This window comes from Mus musculus, chromosome 5, assembly GCF_000001635.26.
Source record: "Mus musculus strain C57BL/6J chromosome 5, GRCm38.p6 C57BL/6J".
Classification (NCBI taxonomy): Eukaryota; Metazoa; Chordata; class Mammalia; order Rodentia; family Muridae; genus Mus; species Mus musculus.
Genome location: NC_000071.6, coordinates 139,803,393 through 139,821,744, shown reverse-complemented (window position 1 = coordinate 139,821,744; position 18,352 = coordinate 139,803,393). Strand labels below are relative to the sequence as shown.

The following is an 18,352-nucleotide window of genomic DNA, read 5'->3' as shown; positions in this document are numbered from 1 at the left end:
GAATCTGTTCCCTCTCCAAGCTGGGCAGTATTTACAGCTGCTCCGAGCTGTCTGTTGGCCATAAAACAGACCAATACCAGATGCCTTAATCATCTAAGCCAGTGCCCCTTGCCCAGACCTGTGTGTAAATCAAACAAGCTCTACTGGAGAAGACACTTGGCCAGGGCTTCCTCTGCTACCACCATAACTCAGAAGAGATCCGTGTCACCCAGAAGAGATCACGGTGCCAGCAATTTCTGGGTAGAAAGTATTTCTGTGGATAGAGGGCCCGCATGTGGCGCACACCCAGGGTACATCTGTAAACTAGCACATGAAAGCATGAACTTGGGTTCCTGTGTACCTGTCACATGCTACAAGGCAGGCTGCCTCCCAGGGATTAGGAAAACTGTGCCCATCCATGTTCAGCCAGTGAGTTGGCATTGTAGAGGTGAGGAAAAGGTAGCTGTCCTTGGGAGTCCATGCAGGTGCCTTTCCGGGAGCTTGACCAAGCTCCACCCTGCCCCCAGTGATCAAGTGAGCAGCACACAGGGCAGGCCAGTGAGCTGGTCTAGCTTGAGGTTGAGGACTGGCAAGGCAAGAGTTCCAGAGCTGGGGTGAAGGGCTTACCAAGCATGAGGGCTGGACTTCAGATCTCCAGTACCCATGTAAAAGCCAGGCAGATGAAACAGCTGCCTGAAATGTGTGTGTGCGCGCACACACTCCACATACAGAAAGGGGGGGGGGGAGAGGGGGGAAGGAGGGAGGGAAGGAGGATGGATGGGTGGGTGGGAGGATGAATGGAGAGAGAGAGAGAGAGAGAGAGAGAGAGAGAGAGAGATGGTAAGCCTCAAGTGAGTACTTGGAGCAGAGGTCAATGGGGAGTAATGTCAGGAGCCTACATGCACAGGGCATTACCACTATAGCTTACAGTTTGTCACCACATGTTAGGCTTGTCTGTAGGGTCAAAACTGTTTGGGTCAGCTGGAAGTGAGAATAAACAGACTGTACAAGAACCAGGAGATGAAAGACCCCAGAGCCCTGCTCAAGTAGGAGAAACCATTAGACACAAGCCGGGCTCAGTCAGGCCCCAGGCCCCAGAGCCCACTGCAAAGTAGATAGATACCTTGCATAAGGCTGCATGGAGCCCTGAGCCCATCTCCACCACACAGACACAAAGGCCTCCATCATGGTGGGCCTGAACACAAATAAAGGCACAGGGATAAAGAATGATTGGAAGGAGCAGGGAGATCAGGCCTGGTGGCAGGCACCCTTTTATCCACTGAGCCATCTTGCTGGCCCAGTACGAAAGATTCTGATAGTGCCCTGACCCACTCACCTTCAAAGTTCTTCCATGCCCCTGGCCCTAGACAACCATGGTAGGCACTTACTTAGCCTATGTCTCCTGTTGCCAACTGTCCTGTGACAGGTATCAGCGACCTTGATCAGAGGTTAGAGGTGAGGTAGGCCCTCTACCTCCTTCAGGTGCTTCAGAGGTGAAAGGAGAGCAAGCCATGTGCATAGAGGGAAAACTGGAGTCATCTCTACCCTCAGTATATGTCACCAGCATCATGACCCTACCTGAGAACCCAGGTTGAATCTGGAGACCAGCTCCCACCGGGTTCATGGTCACAAACCTGTCTAGGCATCACAAGCTCTATGGGCTAGGTCTGAGGGCACCACTGACCGGGACAAGTGTAGAAAGGCTGATCCCAGAATCCTGGATGAGAGAAGGTGTGGCCTGGTGAAGGGTGTAGTCCAACAAGGCTGTTGGGCAGGCAGGGCAGGCCAGGCAGGACTGGGAGGAGTTTCTGGGCCTCTGAGAAGCCATGCTTGGGCAGCAGCAATAGTGTCCTAGGGGCCTGGGCTGCCCCAGGTGCTGAGACGGAGGACAACTGAGGGCTGGAGACCACACTGAGGCAGGACTTCCTCCAGCCCAGAAACTACAGACTGTGTACCGAGAAACCAAAGCAACGCACCAGCCCAGTGGGTCCTGCCAGCCGCCCAGAGCCACCAGGGAGGTGAGCTGTGTGGGTGTGGGTGTGCATGCTTGTGGGGCTGGCTCAGCAATAGAATGGTGTCCGAGCCGGGGCCCCATGACACCAACAGGGTGGGGTGAAACTTGCTGCCAAGATCCAGTAAGCACCATGCCCTCCCGATCCAGCCTTCTCCTCCTGTGTCCCAGACACCCCACTTACCACAAAGGGTCTCAGACACAGGGCAAGGATTTGCCCATCTCTAAGTGAAGGGCCCCCAGGTCCACACCCAAGTCTGGCATCTGGCTCTGGGGCAAAGTCAAGCACAGACAGGCCCTGACGGATTCTCTAAAGACTATGAGGAAGGTCTGGAGAGGAAAGGTGGGCACAGGAACGAGGAGGAGGCACAGCAGGAAGATGGGCAAGGAGCAGTGTCCACACATCACCAGGATGGCCTACCATGGGGTCGAGGGCCATGGGACACAAACAGGCCATAGTCATTCCCATGGATGGAAGCCAGGACTCCACCTGCACTCCATCTGATACCAGGGTGGCTGAGCTGCCTGGACCGAGTCTCATGTCTTCACTAGCCTGGTAAGAGGGCTGATAGCCATCTGAGAGTAGCAACCTAAGTCCCCACACTGAGTGCCCGGACCCCTGTAGGACCATAAACAGAGATTCAGATACCCTGGGGAAACTGAGGCAAACCTTGGTCGTGTCGAGCTTTCTGGGCCTTCCTCCTTTTCTCAAGGCTGATCCCCTCCAAGAGAGAGGCCACATCTGGCCACCAGGAGGTGCTACATATGCATTCTAGATAGACTCAGGCAGGTATACTGGGAAGCCTCAGGGCAGAGGAAGCACAGGCAGAGAGAGGGAAAGGGAGGCTCTATGGTTCCCCAACATGGAAGGCCACCAATCTGGACTCATCACCCAGGCTTTCTGGAACCTATAAAGGTAGAAGGGGGCACAGAGAGACACCCATGACCTCTCGACCCACCTGAGCACCTTAACCCACAAGAAGCTAGCTCCTGGCTTCCATCTCCACCCTGCCACACCTCCAGTGTGAGTGCTATTTGAATTGGGGCCAGAGCACTAGTGGGGACAATCTCCCTGTGGTCATAGTGGACCCTAGCAGAGGATCCCGAGGATTGGGAGGCTAGCCTGGGGTCAGTGGATGCCAAAGTTGTACTGCCCGCTCTGCAGGACCTGACCTGGACTTGTCGGCTCAGCCCACTGATACCATTGGCAATGGTTTCTTAGGAAGTGGCCCCGAAGCCCCAGGGCAAACAGAGCCTGGCCCCTACTCTGGAGAGGGACTAGATAGCTAACAGGAGACTTATCACTGGCCAGCCTGAAGCCAGGAGTAGGGGCCTCAGCAAGCATCAGAAGTGGAGGCCATGGGGCAGGATTGAAAGTGAGGGACAGGCAGAGTGGCTCTCTGACGTCCCCTGTTCTCTCAATACAGCTTTCTAGATTGGCCAGGACTCTGGTGTCCTGGTCACAGGGAACAGTGGTCAGAGGTTCCTCTGCCCTATCTAGGCTAGCAGGTCTATCCTGATATGCGCGTGGCCAGGGTCCAGCCCTCTATCAGTATGGCCTATGATACTAGCCTCTGGTGAGGCCTAACTCAATAGAGTGTGAAAGAACAGGAACAAGAAGCTAGCTAGCTTCTCTCCTGCTGCTCTGCCCTGGGACCCCTCACTTTGTCAGTCCCAGCTCCCTGGTGGTGTCTGAGCTCAGCATGACACAGCTCCCCCCTCTCCGGAATGTGAGCCTATGTGGAGAGTATGGACCCCCCTCTCCAGCCAAATTATTTGGCAAGCCCTTCCCTGGTCGCAGAGCCAGGCAGCAAAGATGGTCCCAAGCCCTAGCCATGACAGAGATGTATGTACCAAACACACACTGTGCACCCAGCAGGTCATCTCTACCCCCACCTCACGTGCCCCAGTTGTGAGGCAGGAAAGGGGATCCACCACATGATGGAGATGAAGGGTGTCATCACCTCCATTAAAGCCCATTTCAGATCCTGAAAGTGGTGGCGCACACCTTTAATCCTACCACTTGGTTGAGATAGAGGCAGGTAGATCTCTGAGTTCAAGGCCAGCCTGGTCTACAGAGTGAAGCCAGGACAGCCAGAGCTATATAGAGAAATACCCTGTCTCAAAGGGGAAAAAGAGCCCATTACAGAAGTGGACATCCTGACCCCTCTTATCATGAATGATACCCTCACAGCTTGCCCAAAACCATAAAGTTCCACGGGGAAGATGCTGCAGTGACTACAGGTGTCCAGCAGGGGGCAGGCACTGCTGAGATGAGGTGGGGTTTGGGGCAATCTTGACATCCAAGAATGGGTGGGATTTCTGTGCCTTGCCAAGAAGGTGGGTCAGACTGTATCTCATCTTTTCTTTTCTTTCTTTCTTTCTTTCTTTCTTTCTTTCTTTCTTTCTTTCTTTCTTTCTTTTTTTTTTTTTTGGTTTTTTGAGACAGGGTTTCTCTGTGTAGCCCTGGCTCTCCTGGCACTCACTTTGTAGACTAGGCTGGCCTCGAACTCAGAAATCCGCCTGCCTCTGCCTCCTGAGTGCTGGGATTAAAGGCGTGTGCCACCACGCCCGGCTTCATCTTTTCTTTCCAGCAGCCCAGAGGCAGTCATTGTTGACCTATCTTGCAGATGGAAAAACTGAGGCCCAGTCACACCCAGAATTCTAGAGTGTCTGACAAGCCTGATGATCAAAACTGTCCCCACATTACCCTGCCTGGATAGAGTGGACAAGAAACAACAAACAAACAAACAAACAAACAAACTATGCCAATGGGAATAGAGGCCAGTTGGGCAATCCAGTTCCTGACTAAACCCACTTTACGTGTGGGAAAACTGAGGCCTAGAGAGGCAAGGGGGTCCATGGTCATGGGCAGGCAGGATAAGGCTGAGGGCTGAGGTCACTTCTGGAAAAGACTGCATGAAGTTGGGTAGAGATGGCAGGGGTCCTCACAACTCTTGCCTTCAAGGCCTGGGATAGGTTTAGACAGACTCTCCAAGGCCTTCCTGGGATGACAGAGCTAAGCATGAACACAGCAGGCATAGGACATCTATGAGGACCATAGGAATGCCCCTGGGTCTGGCCTCCACACTGGCAGCCATGACTCAAGGGGCTTCCCAAGGGTCAAGGACACCTTTTTGGTGCTACTGGCCCTGTTTCTAGCAAGCAGGCCTCCCTGCTTCCCAGGCAGGGAAGTCCTCCTGATGTCAAGTCATAGTGCTTCCTGCTGTTGCCTCAGTCATTCTGTCCATCTGGCCTGAGGTAGAACCTGGGGTTCATTCATCTCTTGTGCTGGGTTCTAGGAACAAACCTTAACAAGGTCCAGAGAAGCCTCAGTTTCCCTTTTTTTTTGCAGCGGCAGGAGTGGTACAGCAAGGTGAATCGCAGTCCCTGCAAAGCCCGAAAGCCATTGATGCCATGGGCAGAGCTGGGTTTGGCCTTCAGCATTGTTCCCAAGGATGACAGCCTGTCCCCACACACTGAATGGTGTCTCTGTGGGGTAGAGTGGGACTAGGGGTGGGGGTGCCTTTGGCACAGTAGCAATTCCAGCCAGGAAGAGATCCTCAGGCCAAGGCCATCACAACTGGGCCATCCAGGCACAGTGCCAGATTCCAGAAACTCCTACTAAGGACAGATAAACACACAAACGGATCTCAGAAGAAAATGTACAGCGATGGGATTGGGGAACACGGTGGTTAGAAGTGACAGTTTCCCTGTGCAGGGGCAGTTGTATCTGGGAGGAGAGCCAGCCTAGCTGCCGGAGCCATGGCCCATGCAGGGCCTGCGTGTCAGGAGTGGATGGTGCCTAGAATCTATGGTGGAAACCATGGAGGGAGCAGTACGGGAGCAGGGAATTGACAGAGCTCAGCCTCAGACTGTTGTTTGCTTCTGGAGTTTCCCAGACACGTGATAACACACACACACACACACACACACACACACACACACACACACACACACACACATACACACCCCAGTGTCCACACCACAACTCCAAAAGGAAAGTGGCCTGAGGTTCTGTCTGCTAAGTCACCAGTAGGGCCAGATGGTACAAAGGACCAGAAGAGGGTGGGTACATCATGACAGTACCCAGAGTGGTATGGCCTACATGGGCCCAGAACAGACCTGAGATATGGCCAGAGCCCCCACCTATTCTAGGAACCAGGGTAGATGAGCCTCTCTCCATAGAAGTGTTACATGCCAGATCCTTCCAAACCCATTTTGAAGTGCTAGAGATGGAACCCAGAGCTTGAAAGCTAAACAAGTACTCTACCACTGAGCCACGCCCCAGCCCCTCACTGGGGGATTCTAGGCAGGGGCTCTACCACTGAGTCATGCCCCAGCCCCTCACTGGGGGATTCTAGGCAGGGGCTCTACCACTGAGCCACACCCCAGCCCCTCACTGGGGGATTCTAGGCAGAGGCTCTACCACTGAGTCATGCCCCAGCCCCTCACTGGGGGATTCTAGGCAGGGCTCTACAACTGAGCCACACCCCAGCCCTTCACTGGGGGAGTCTAGGCAGATGCTCCAATAAGATAGGACTAAGTTGTCCAAGCTGGTCTTGAACTTGCTCTGTATCCCCTAGGATGGTCTTGAATTATCAGTCTTGTCCCAGATTCCCAAGTGTCTGGGAAGACAAGCCTGTGTCATGAAGTTTGGCTAAACTAACCTCTCCACCCCTTTTTTGTTTACTCTTTTGTTCATTCATTCATTCATTCATTCATTCAGTGAGACAGACTTTCATATAGCCCAATTAGTCCTAAAACGGTATGTAGCAGTGATGACTTTGAACTTCTAACTCTCCTGCCTCTACCTCCCAAGTGCTGGGATAATAGGCATACACCGCCATGCCTGGTTTATGCAGTGCGGGGAATGCAACCCAGAGCTTCATGCATGCTAGGCAAGCACTCTACCAACTGAGCAACATTCCCAGTCCTGCCCAGTTTTAAGTGCGCAATTCTGGAGCAGTGGGGACACCCACACTAACCACCACCACGTCTAGCTCTAAATCAGGGGTTCTCACCGTGAGCCTTGACCCCTTCGAAGTCAAATGATCTCTTCACAGGGGTGGCCTAAGACCATCACAAAACATAGATACTTACATTACAATTCATAATAATAACAACATTACCGTTATGAAGTAGCAACAGAAATAATTTTATGGTCGGGGGTGGGGGGTCATCACAGCATGAACCGTCTAAGCATGGAGAAGGGTAAAAAAACACTATTCTAGACCTTTCTCACCACCCAGAAAGCAGCACTGTATTGGATGGCTCCTCGGGGACTTCTCCCTGGAGCTAGCATAGCTTATGCAGACCCTTTGTCCTTCCTGACCCTGCCTGCTAAACTGCCTGACTACCTAGTGCCAGCAGGTGAAAGGCACCTGCCAGCCTCAGTTCCTGGAAGCCAGCTGCTACTGGGCAAACAGTCCCAGCGGGATAGAGTGTCGCCAGGGGCGGGGACAAGCCTCTGCTTCTCCTCCCTCCGCCCCTCCCTCAGCCTGAAGCCCAGGTGGGCCACTGGCCAGGTGAGGCCCTGTGTGCCTTCCCTAGCCTAGCGCAACCCTCCCGAGACCAGCCTTGCCCCAACCCGAAGCTTGGCCTCCACTGGGGGCCACATGACCCAGTGAATGACCAGCCAGGCTGCCCCAGAGGAGGCTAGGCCTCCAAGGCCCGGTCCAAAGAGCTTCCTGCTCACAGAGGTAGGCTCCCGCCCCCATGACGGACAACTGAGGGTAGCAAGGAGGTCCAATGTCGCTGCCTCCCGGCAGGCGCACACTCTATCACTTGCCGCGGGAGCTTCTGAGACCCTAAGGAGTACCTGCAGGCGGGTCAAGGGGGGGGGGGAGGGTTGGGCGGGGGCGGATGGCACCTGAGGGGGAGGAGGGGGGAGGAGGGGAAGGGCTGGATTGGGCAGAACTGGCCCCAGGTAGGTGAATCCCCACTGCCCAGCCGGTGGTAGAAACAAGCTTTGGGGTTTTGTTTGTTTGTTTGTTTAAGTTTAAGTTGTTTTGGGTTTAAGTTTCTTTTTCTTTTCTGAAACAGAGTAACTAGGTAGACCAGGCTGGCCCTTATACTCACAGATGCACAGTCCACCTGCCTTGGCCTCTGAGTACTGAGATTACAGGGGTGTGCTGTGGACACCTGGTTAGGAGCAGTCTTAGACTTCTATAGAGTTGCTGTCTGAGAACCAGGGTCCGAAGGAACCTGAGGGGGTTTGTCACCCCAGGATCTGAGCCCCAGGCTGGAAAGCAGCTAGGCCCCTGTTCAAGTGTGAGCCCACAGCTGCCCAGAATCAGGCGAGCTGGTGGGAAAATCAGACCCAGACTCTCACAAAGGGGACAGGTGGCCGTGGTGGGCCCCCAGGGAAGCTTCTGTGGATGATGGTGGTAGGGGCGGTGGCCAGGCAGGCAGAAAGTGCATTGGGCAGAACTGGCCCCGAGGTGACACCCACCCCGAGGTGACACCCACACGGCCTTGCCCACCTCTGGCCCCACCTCCTGCCCCTCACACTCCCACAGAAGCCTTCCCTGGCTTCTCACTCCTCTGCTGGTTTCTGCAGATGAGGAATGCGTCAGGGTTTCTGAAGACAGCCGGAGCCCCCCTCGTGTCAGCGACCTGGCTTCCACCCAGCCCCCCTCCGGCAATGCCCACAGTGGCAGCCGGGCCACAGATGGAGCGCGTGGACAACGGCTCGCAGGGGGCCCCCCAGCTCTTCCTCACCAGCGCATTGGCCCGAGGCGTTTCAGGCGTGTTTGTATGGACTGCTCTGCTGCTAACCGGCCACCAGGTAAGCACCTCTTGCACCCCCATCCCCGCTGAGCCTGGAAGTTGCTATGGGACCTGGCCCAGCTCAGATGGGCCCCGTGGACAGATGCTGTGATCATGGGACCTCCAGGGACAGCTCCCAGCACCAGTCACTGAGACATGGTAGGATTCTAGGCATGGTGTTCAAGGGTCTATGGCCCTTCTCCAGAGCTAGCATGTCAGAGCCAGGCCTAAGGAGGGAGATCTCTGCCGAGGTGAGGGCAGATTGCTGGGTGGGTATCCCCAGTCACGTCTGAGGCCCCTCACTCTACTCCCTGAGGTCAGAGCTTAATCCCAGTTCACAGACAGGAACACGGAGGGGTTTCCCCGGGCTCACACAGTGGGAGGAGAAAGGGCCTTTCCCCTCCAGAGATGGCGAAGGCGTGGACCTTGCTCTATAGAGAACCTCAAGCCAGCCAGACAGGGAGTTTGGGGAGGAGGGGTGGGGACTGAGTTGGATAGGAACTGGAACAGTGGAGAACAGGAGGTGTGTTGGGGGTATGAGGGGAGAGATGGGGAGCTACGAGAATAGGGGGCAAGGAGCTGGGGGTGGAGGGTGGGTAAGCAGGAAGCAGAAGCCAGGCATCTAGAATGTGGCGGGGTAGCTGGGGAGCTGGAGGTTGGTTAAGGGAGCTGAGAGCCACGGGCTCTCTGGAACACCCACTTGGCACAGTGGGAGGGCCTGAGTCAGTAGGTGAGCTGGGGGCAGGAAGCAAAAGCAAACACCTCGGCTTGTGACATTCACCTGCTGGCTGGTACCTGTCCAGGTGTGCCTCAGTAACCAGGATACAAGGGAGAAAGATCCGTGCCCGAGGGCAGGCCAGGCACATCCTAGCCACAGAGGTGGCACGAGGCACGCTCTTAGGGTCAGCAGGAAGCCAGAGAGACCAACCTCCATTTACCGGTGGAGAAACTGAGGCAAAAGAGGAAGCAGCTTGCCAAGGTCACCAGCCATATGGTACCAGCCTGGGAAATGTCTCTTGTTGGCTGATCACATTGTGTCCTCCCTCCACAGAGGCTAGGGAGGGAGGAAGGAGCAGATAAGGAGCTGGTCTCTGACCTCAGCAGCCTTCGCACCACCCCACGTGTCCCCTGCACACACACACACACACACACACACACACAGCTCCCTCTAACAGTGACCTCCATGCCACACAGGGCACCTCGTCGCCACGGTGGCCTGGAATCGGGAGGAGGCACCCAGCTCCCAGCTGGCTTACTTTGAAAGACTAGAAGCGTAGGCTGATCCAAGAGGGTCACTAGTGAAGGCTACCCTGAGATCCATATCATGTTGAAGACCAACCTGAACAAACCAGTGAGAACACACACACACACACACACACACACACACACACACACACATCTCAAAATAGAACAAAGGTAAAGGGACTGGACGCAGAGGTCTGGGCTCTGTTCCTAGAACTGAGGTGGGGGTAGGGCACGTCCCTATTCTGTTTCTTGTAGAAAAATCCAGAAGGTCAAGACAGCTTCAAGGTGAACAGTACCTTCCTGGAGTTTTGTTTTGTTTTGTGACAGCATCTTGTAGTTCAGGATGGCCTCAAAGTCCTTATGTAGCAGAAGATAACCTTGAACTCCTGATCTTCCTGCTTCTACTTCCCAAGTACTGAGATGACAGGTGTGCACCACTTACCCTATTTCTATGGGGCTAGGGATAAAGCCCAGGGCTTCCTGCATGCTAGGTAGGCACTCCACCATATCCCCAGCCCTTTCCTTCCATTTTGTCAGGCACGCATGACACCTGACACCCTGTTTCGTTTCCTACTCTGATCTCCGGTACCTTATCCTATCAGAGGACATCTCACAGAGCTGTGTGGCTGTACATCGTTTTTACCAATTCTATAGTATTCCTTTATACATGGGCTTATGGTGTAACCAGTCTGGCCCTCCCACGATGAGCGTAGCCGCAGTATTTGTTCCTATATTTTGCTGTGATGAACATCTTTGCACACAGTTTCTTTCCTCTTTATTTCTGGATATATGTATTCGGTGGGGTAGATTCCTAAAAGGGGTCAAAGAGCATAAGGTCTTCCATGGTCCCCACACTGAGACCTACCTGTGTTACAAGGGACCTTTCAGTCTGCAGGACCCAGGAAATTCTTATTGAATAAATGAATGAATGAATGAATGAATGAATAGCCCAACTTCCAGAATGTTCTTCAAGAACTACAGAGTATCAAAATATGTTGCAGGCTTGAAAATGCTGAAGAAATGAATTTTAGGCCTGAGGTGATGGACAGACTTGCCCACTCAGTTTCTCAACATTCCTCACGCTGCCAGCCTTTAACACAGTGCCTCCTGTTGTGGTGGCTCCAACCATAAAATTATTCTGTTGCTTCTAGCATGAATCTTTTTTGTTGTTGTTGTTTTTTTGCTTGTTTTTTCCAGACAGGGTTTCTCTGTGTAGCCCTGGCTGTCCTGGAACTCACTATGTAGACCAGGTTGGCTCGAACTCTGAAATCTGCCTGCCCTCTACCTCCCGAGTGCTGGGATTAAAGGCATGCGCCACCGCGACCGGCTACTGCTATGAATCTTAGTGTAGATATCTGATGTGCAGGATACCTGATATACAATCTTTAAGGAGGTCGAGACCCACAGGTTGAGAACCACTGGACTATATAGTGCGGCACCCCCACTCCTCCATCTCAAAACCAACAACAGCAACCTTTTTTTTTTTTTAAATTTCTTTCCTTTTTAAATATTTTACACTGTATTGAAGAAGCAAGTTAGAAGAAAGGTTGTCTGGTTTTCAACCTTTTTATTTATTTATTTATTTATTTATTTATTTATTATTATATAAGTATACTGTAGCTGTCTTCAGACCCTCCAGAAGAGGAGGTCAGATCTCATTACAGATGGTTGTGAGCCACCATGTAGTTGCTGGGAATTGAACTCAGGACCTCCAGGAGAGCAGTCAGTGCTCTTAACCTCTGAGCCATCTCTCCAGCCCCGGTTTTCAGCCTTTTACATGTCTATCAAAACAGGAGATAGGTTAGTAGGGAAAGTGCCTGCCCTGTAAACCTGAGGACCTGAGCTCAATATAGCACCCACCAAAAAACTCTAGGGACAGTGGGACACGTCAGTATTCTCAAGGAGGGCTGACCAACCAGATCCTTGAAAGTCATCGGCCAGCCATAAGTTTAGCCACATCGATAGCTCCAGGCTCAGGAAGAGATTTTTGTCTCATAAACTACAAGGGTGGTGTCAGAGGAATGATACTGGAGGTGGCAAGAGGAAAGGAGGACTAGAGGTGTGGCCTGTGGTTTTGCGCATGTGCCTACAGGAGGAGCTGCAGAGACAGCTTGGCAGTTAAGAGCACTGGCTGCTCTTGCAGAGCACCCACATTGGGTAGCTCACAGCTGCAGGTAACTCCAGAAGCACGGGATCTGACGCCCTCTTCTGGTCTCCATAGGCACTGCATGCATATGTGGCATACACTCACACAGATGCCAAAATGCATAACATTTTTATTTGTTAATCACAGATTTTTTTTTTTTTGTCTTTGTGGTGCTGGGGGTTGATCATGCCAGGCAAGCGCTCTCCCAGGAAGCCACACCCCAGCCTCAATACAGTTTTAAAGAATTGAAGATATTGTTCAATGGGAAATCACTTGCTTAGCCTGTGTCAAACTTTGGGTTAAATTAAATAATAAAGGCTGGCTATGGTGGCTCACACCTTTAATCCCAGTACTTAGGAAGCAGAGACAGGCAGGTTTCAATTAGTTCAAGACTAGCTAGGTCTACATAGTGAGTTTCAAGTCAGCCGGGGCTACATATACATAGTGAGATATATACTAACAATATATATATATATATATATATATATATATATATATATATATATATATATATATATATATATGTTTAGTATATATTTGTATATATTAAGCATTATTTAATTTGGAGGGGTCATGTTCTAGGGATTGAATCCGGAGCCTTGCTCTTGTTAGGCATGTACTCTACCTTAGACATGTCTCTGCCCCCAATCCTCCTGTGTGTGTGTGTGTGTGTGTGTGTGTGTGTGTGTGTGTCTTTGCACTTAGTTTTTTGCTCATGAATGCTGGGGACTTGAATTTTGGACCTTAGGTTTGCAAAGCAAGATTTTGCCAACTGAACCCCTCTCCAGTCCCTTTCTAGATGGAGACAGGGATGCTAAGTTGGTCTTAGCGCCCATGAAGCCCCTGTCATAAGCGAGTCTCACTTTTCACCTAATATATGTGCTACGTTCCCTCTGATTACTTCCTGTCCGTACTGGTCCTGTGCTCGGTAGAACATTAGGCAGTGTAGGAGAAAGAGCATCCTGGCGCGCCACCCGGCTCTGGTCCTCTCCCATTTGCCTGGCACCCGTGCAGTGGACAGCCGGGCCAGGAACTGGGGCAGAGGTGCCACTGGAACTCTTCTGCCGCAGATCTACTCCCACCTACGTTCCTATACCGCCCCGCGAGAGCAGCGCTTCGTCATCCGCCTCCTGTTCATTGTGCCCATCTACGCCTTCGACTCCTGGCTCAGCCTCCTCCTCCTTGGGGGCCATCCTTACTACGTCTACTTCGACTCTGTGCGAGACTGCTACGAAGGTGAGACCCCAGGCTGGGCCCAGGGGAGCTGAGCAGGGGTGGAAGACCCTCAGCTTACACACATGCACGTGCACGCGCGCACACGCACACGCACACATGCGCACACTTCCCCTGCAAGATGCTCCACTCACTTCCTTCTCTCATCTGGGACCGGCTTCAGGGGTTGTCCTGTCCGCAGCCTCCATGCCTAGGACTCGTCTGAGTCTGCGCACTCGCTTCCCCAGGTTTGCCGACTGTATCTGATGGGAGTCTTGCTTGCAGGGGGGTTCCATGACTGACCCTCACTGTCACCCCTCTGTCCCCTTGCAGCATTTGTCATCTACAGTTTCCTGACCTTGTGCTTCCAATATCTGGGGGGCGAGAGCGCCATCATGGCTGAGATCCGAGGCAAACCTATCAGGTAAACCCATCGGCACTCGGCCAGGCCACACTGGAGAAGCCCCGGTTTTCTTACCAGTAGCCTTACCGATTTCTTCCGCACACCCAGGTCCAGCTGCTTCTATGGGACCTGCTGCCTCCGTGGTATGTCCTACTCCATCACGTTCTTACGCTTCTGCAAACAGGTGAGGTGGCCTGCCCACGCCCACCCAATGCCCTTGCTCCAGCCCAACCCAGCCCAGCCTCACTCCCTTCTCCCCCTCCCAGGCCACACTCCAGTTCTGCATTGTGAAACCCGTTATGGCGCTGATCACCATCATCCTCCAGGCTTTTGACAAATACCACGATGGGGACTTCAAGTAAGGGGACTGTGAGCAGGTGCCTCATTGGGGGCCATGGGAGACAGGGGTCCCACTTCTTTAAGCGGCCCCGACTCCCATCCCTGACAGTAGCTCGGTTGGTAAAGTGAGTCTCTGGGTTCCATCCCTAACTGTTATAAACCGAGTGTGGTGGTGCACACTTGTCATCCGAGCACTTGGGAGATAGATGTAGGAGTGTTAAAGCTGGGGGTTATCCTTGTCTGTATAACATGTTTGAGGCCAGCCTGGGCTACATGAGGAAGGTCTCACAAAAACAAACAAACAAACAAACAAACAGACATTGCTAAGTTTGTGGGAATGCCCAGGATAGGCATCAGCTCTAGGAGAGGGGCCTAAACCATACCCTACTCCTGACAAAACCCCAGGCCCCCAATCACTGTGCCCGTTGATACTGCCTAAGGCCCTGGGGAGAGGACCTAGGTAGAGCTGTCCTGGGGTTGTGTTGCCCAGCCAGAAAGGGGACAGGCAAAGGGGATATCTATGAGGAGCAGGAACCACTCTAACCAGCAGTTCCTCTGGCCCAGCATCCACAGCGGCTACCTGTACGTGACCCTCGTGTACAATGCCTCGGTCAGCCTGGCTCTCTACGCTCTGTTCCTTTTCTACTTCGCTACCAGGGACCTCCTGAGACCCTTCGAGCCGGTACTCAAGTTCCTCACCATCAAAGCCATCATCTTCCTCTCCTTCTGGCAGGGTGTGTGAGTCGGGTAGGAGAGGGTGTGGGGCCAGGACTGGCATCCCTGGAACCTGGGTCTGAATCTTACCTCCATCCCAGCCCTGTGTGCCTCAGCTTCCCTGACCTTACCAAAAGTCAATGACTCAGCTGCTCAGCTTGGAGTTGGGGACACGGTGAGGTCTGTCAACAGATGGGGGCTGTGCCTCGGCTTCCTGACTGCTTGGTCCCTGCCGAGCCCCCAGCAGTCCATGAGAACTCAGTCCCCAATGTGGGGCGAAAATGGAAGAAGCTGGCCAAGAGCAGGAGTCCCCTAGCCCGAATTAGATATGTCAGGGAGAGCATCCAGGAACCCCGACTTTGAGGTACTCGGCCCTTTTCAGTGATAATGTCCACCAATGAACTCAGGAGCAAAGAAGCTCCGGGATCAGGCTAGCCCAGGCTAGCCCAGGCTAGCCTTTTCCCTGCATACCCCGGACTTCAGTAGGAACTGTGGCAGGGCTCAGCTCCCATCCACGGATGGGGCCTGAGGGGTTGTCACTTCCCTAGGAATGCTGTTGGCCATCTTGGAGAGGTGTGGGGTCATCCCTGAGGTCCAGGCCGTGGACGGCACCAGGGTTGGGGCTGGTACCCTAGCCGCTGGCTACCAGAATTTCCTCATCTGTGTTGAGATGCTGTTCGCCTCCCTCGCGCTGCGTTACGCCTTCCCCAGCCAGGTGTATTCAGAGAAGAAGAACTCACCAGGTGAGCTGGGCCCCACCAGCAGGGGTGCCATGGCTCAGCTGTGATATCCCCACGGGTGTCTGAGCCAGGCAGATAGGAGGATTATGAGCTCTGAAAGATGTGGGTGGAGTCAGCCACTGTCTTAGGAATCCTTGGTGCTTGGGAAGGTGTCAAGAGGGGCTGGGTTGGCTACTGTACTGTGTCCACCATATTGGCTACATGGCTGGGTTCCACTTGCTCAAGGTGAAGGGCTTCCTCTGGACAGGAGTCTATTCAAGGATAGGCCCAGAGACCTGTGCTGAGATGCAGGAGCTGAGACCTGGACATGCAGGATCCCCAGACCCAGAGAGCCCAAGGTGGCTTGAGAGAGACAGGGAGGGCTAGGGGGGTGGGGTAGATGAAGTGGGGTGCTGTGGGCTAGAGGACCTAGGACTCAGGTCCACACACCCTGTACCCTCCAGTCCCGCCAGCACCTATGCAAAGCATATCCAGTGGCTTAAAGGAGACCATCAGCCCACAGGACATTGTCCAGGACGCCATTCATAACTTCTCGCCAGCCTACCAGCAGTACACACAGCAGTCCACACATGAAGCTCCTGGGCCTGGCCAGGGTGGGCACCCAGCACCCAGTACCCACCCCGGCCCAGCCAGTGGCTCTGGAGGTGGTAAGAAGAGTCGCAACATAGAGAAACGCATGCTGATTCCCTCAGAGGACCTGTAGGGGCGCAGGGCGCGTGGAACCTAGCTGGGGATCCAGCTTGCCTGGGTTTCTGGGGTGGTAAACAGGGACCCCCACCTACCAGCATCTCTTGACAGAGGCCCAACCTCTCCCGAGAGCCTCACAGGGCCTCTGTATTCCATGTACAGCCCAGAGTGAAGTCACCTGGGCAAATTGGACCAACCAGAGGACCCAGTGGAATGTCTTAATTATAGCCTGCAGGTGAAGCTGTGGGTTGGCCATTCCTTCCATGGACAGAAGAGACAGGTGGTTAGATCTTACGCTGAGCAGCGACAGAGAGGGATGGCCAGGCAGGATGGGCCCAGTCACTGAGTGCTGGGGAGCCACATAGCCTGGGCCTGGCTGTGGCTATCTTGGGTGAAGAAGATCCCTTGCCCTTGCATTCTAACCTAGAAAGTTGGCGAGGCTCTCGCAGGGGCAGCCTAGCCTATTTAGCACAACAGAGTTGCCAGTGCGCCAGCCTACCAGCAACTATCTGCTTATTTATAGATAAACACCTTGCATTTTCTAGACTTTGTTGGGCTTTCTGTTCTTGTGGGGGCCTGTCTTCTGAATGATGGTTCACTGGGGCCTATGGAGTGAGTGGGTATCGGGAGCAGCTAAGACAGGCATCATGATGTGGCTCTGCACAGTATACGGCAAAGAAGGTGGACTTTGCCACGAGATGACCAGCTCTGTGCCACGGTGGGAGCTGGAGCAGTCACCTCCCTCTGAACTTCAGGTCGGCCCCACCCTAAAGTGGTTTATGATTCCCGTGGCACAGCCTAGCGTGGCCTGGTCCAAGAACTCAAGCCTGGGGGCCTGCCTTCTCTCTTGTCTCTTCCTGTATACCAGGTCCAGTGCCCAGGGAGGCTAAGATAGACTCAGTATTCCAGCCACACCGGCCTTGGAAACATGGAGACAAAGGCAGACAGAAATGCCACCCACCCAGGAACAGTGTCACTTGCCTAGTTGTTAGTTCCCACAGCCCACAATATCAGACAAAGGGGGTGGAGGGGGTGTTTTTCTGTCTTATTCTCAGGGCCCAGAGACAGGAGGAGGCAAGGCCATTAGCTTCTCCCTGAGCCCTCTGGGCTGATAAGATAGGCTCTACTCCTTCCTGCCTGTAAAAAGCCACCCACACCTACTTATCTGACTTCTGGGACTGGCAGGCACAGAGGGTGGCCCCGCAGCCCACACAGTCAACAGGGCTGGGAGGGGCTCTGTACGCCCAGAGACCTACACTCTAGAGCCCATGCCTGCCGGTCATCAAATACAAGAGGCTTAGGGCTCAGCCAGCAGGGGGCTGCCTTCCTCTGCCCCCGCCTTGTGGCTATGGACAAACTCGATAGGATCCTCGCCCACAAGTCCAGATACAAAGTAGGCTCCTGGGCCTCTGACAGTCAGTTGACATCACTAAATACCCACACGTGCACCGGGAACCTCTGTACCTAGGCACTGGGAAGGTGTGCTAACCAAAGATATTAAACAAGTTGCCAGCAAGGGATGTCAGTAGGGGTCGCTGCACCTTGCTTCCCTCTCCGCCACCACCTGCACTCAGAGGTACATCAGTTGAAACTTGCTACAAAGAAAAGCTGGGCCAGGCATAGCATGTCCCCCAGGGCCCTGGTGGCTACAGACGGACTCAGACGGATCTAGCCAGGCCAAGCTGCTCAAAGAATGCTGGGATGCGATTGGAGTACCAGGGAGGGGGCGGGGCTTCAGTCTCATTCAAGTCCAGCCCATGGGGTGCGAGGAGTGGGCTGCTTGCCAGGCAGTAAGTGGACTTGTCCTGGCACAACCTTCTGCCATTTCACGTGCAGGTGTGTATGCACGTGTGCACATTTGTAAGGAGGCCAGAGGGTCGATGCTGGGTGTTTTCTTTAGTTATTTTTCCAGTAAGTTTTTAAAGTTTTCGAGACGGGGCTTCTTAACTGAACCGTAGCGCTTCATCAATTTGGATGAAGCCTCAAGAATCTGCTTTGACCCCTACAATTGCTGGGATTATGCCAGTGTTGGGATCTGAACACAGATCCTCACATTTACACAGCAGACTGCGTAACAGCCATTTGGAACTTGTGCTGATCACTGT

At 53.5% G+C, this 18,352-nt stretch overlaps 1 protein-coding gene across 4 annotated transcripts; it reads left to right on the top strand.

Annotated features, from left to right (window-relative positions):
• Positions 1 to 1,775: 1,775 nt before the first annotated feature.
• On the top strand, positions 1,776 to 16,794 carry Tmem184a (transmembrane protein 184a). 4 transcript variants are annotated; one of them, XM_006504670.4, is made up of 9 exons: positions 1,776 to 1,997; positions 8,553 to 8,780; positions 13,223 to 13,388; positions 13,698 to 13,788; positions 13,876 to 13,951; positions 14,034 to 14,125; positions 14,671 to 14,840; positions 15,369 to 15,563; positions 16,004 to 16,794. In XM_006504670.4, exons 2-9 carry the CDS (start codon positions 8,553 to 8,555, stop codon positions 16,261 to 16,263), a joined length of 1,278 nt encoding a protein of 425 aa, XP_006504733.1. In that variant the 5' UTR covers positions 1,776 to 1,997; the 3' UTR covers positions 16,264 to 16,794. The 4 variants fall into 4 exon arrangements, with proteins under 4 accessions (XP_006504733.1, NP_001155020.1, XP_006504734.1 ...); NM_001161548.1 differs by lacking the exon at positions 1,776 to 1,997 and adding an exon at positions 7,462 to 7,692 and having other exon boundaries at positions 16,004 to 16,793; XM_006504671.2 differs by lacking the exon at positions 1,776 to 1,997 and adding an exon at positions 7,699 to 7,817.
• The last annotated feature ends 1,558 nt before the right edge of the window (positions 16,795 to 18,352 follow it).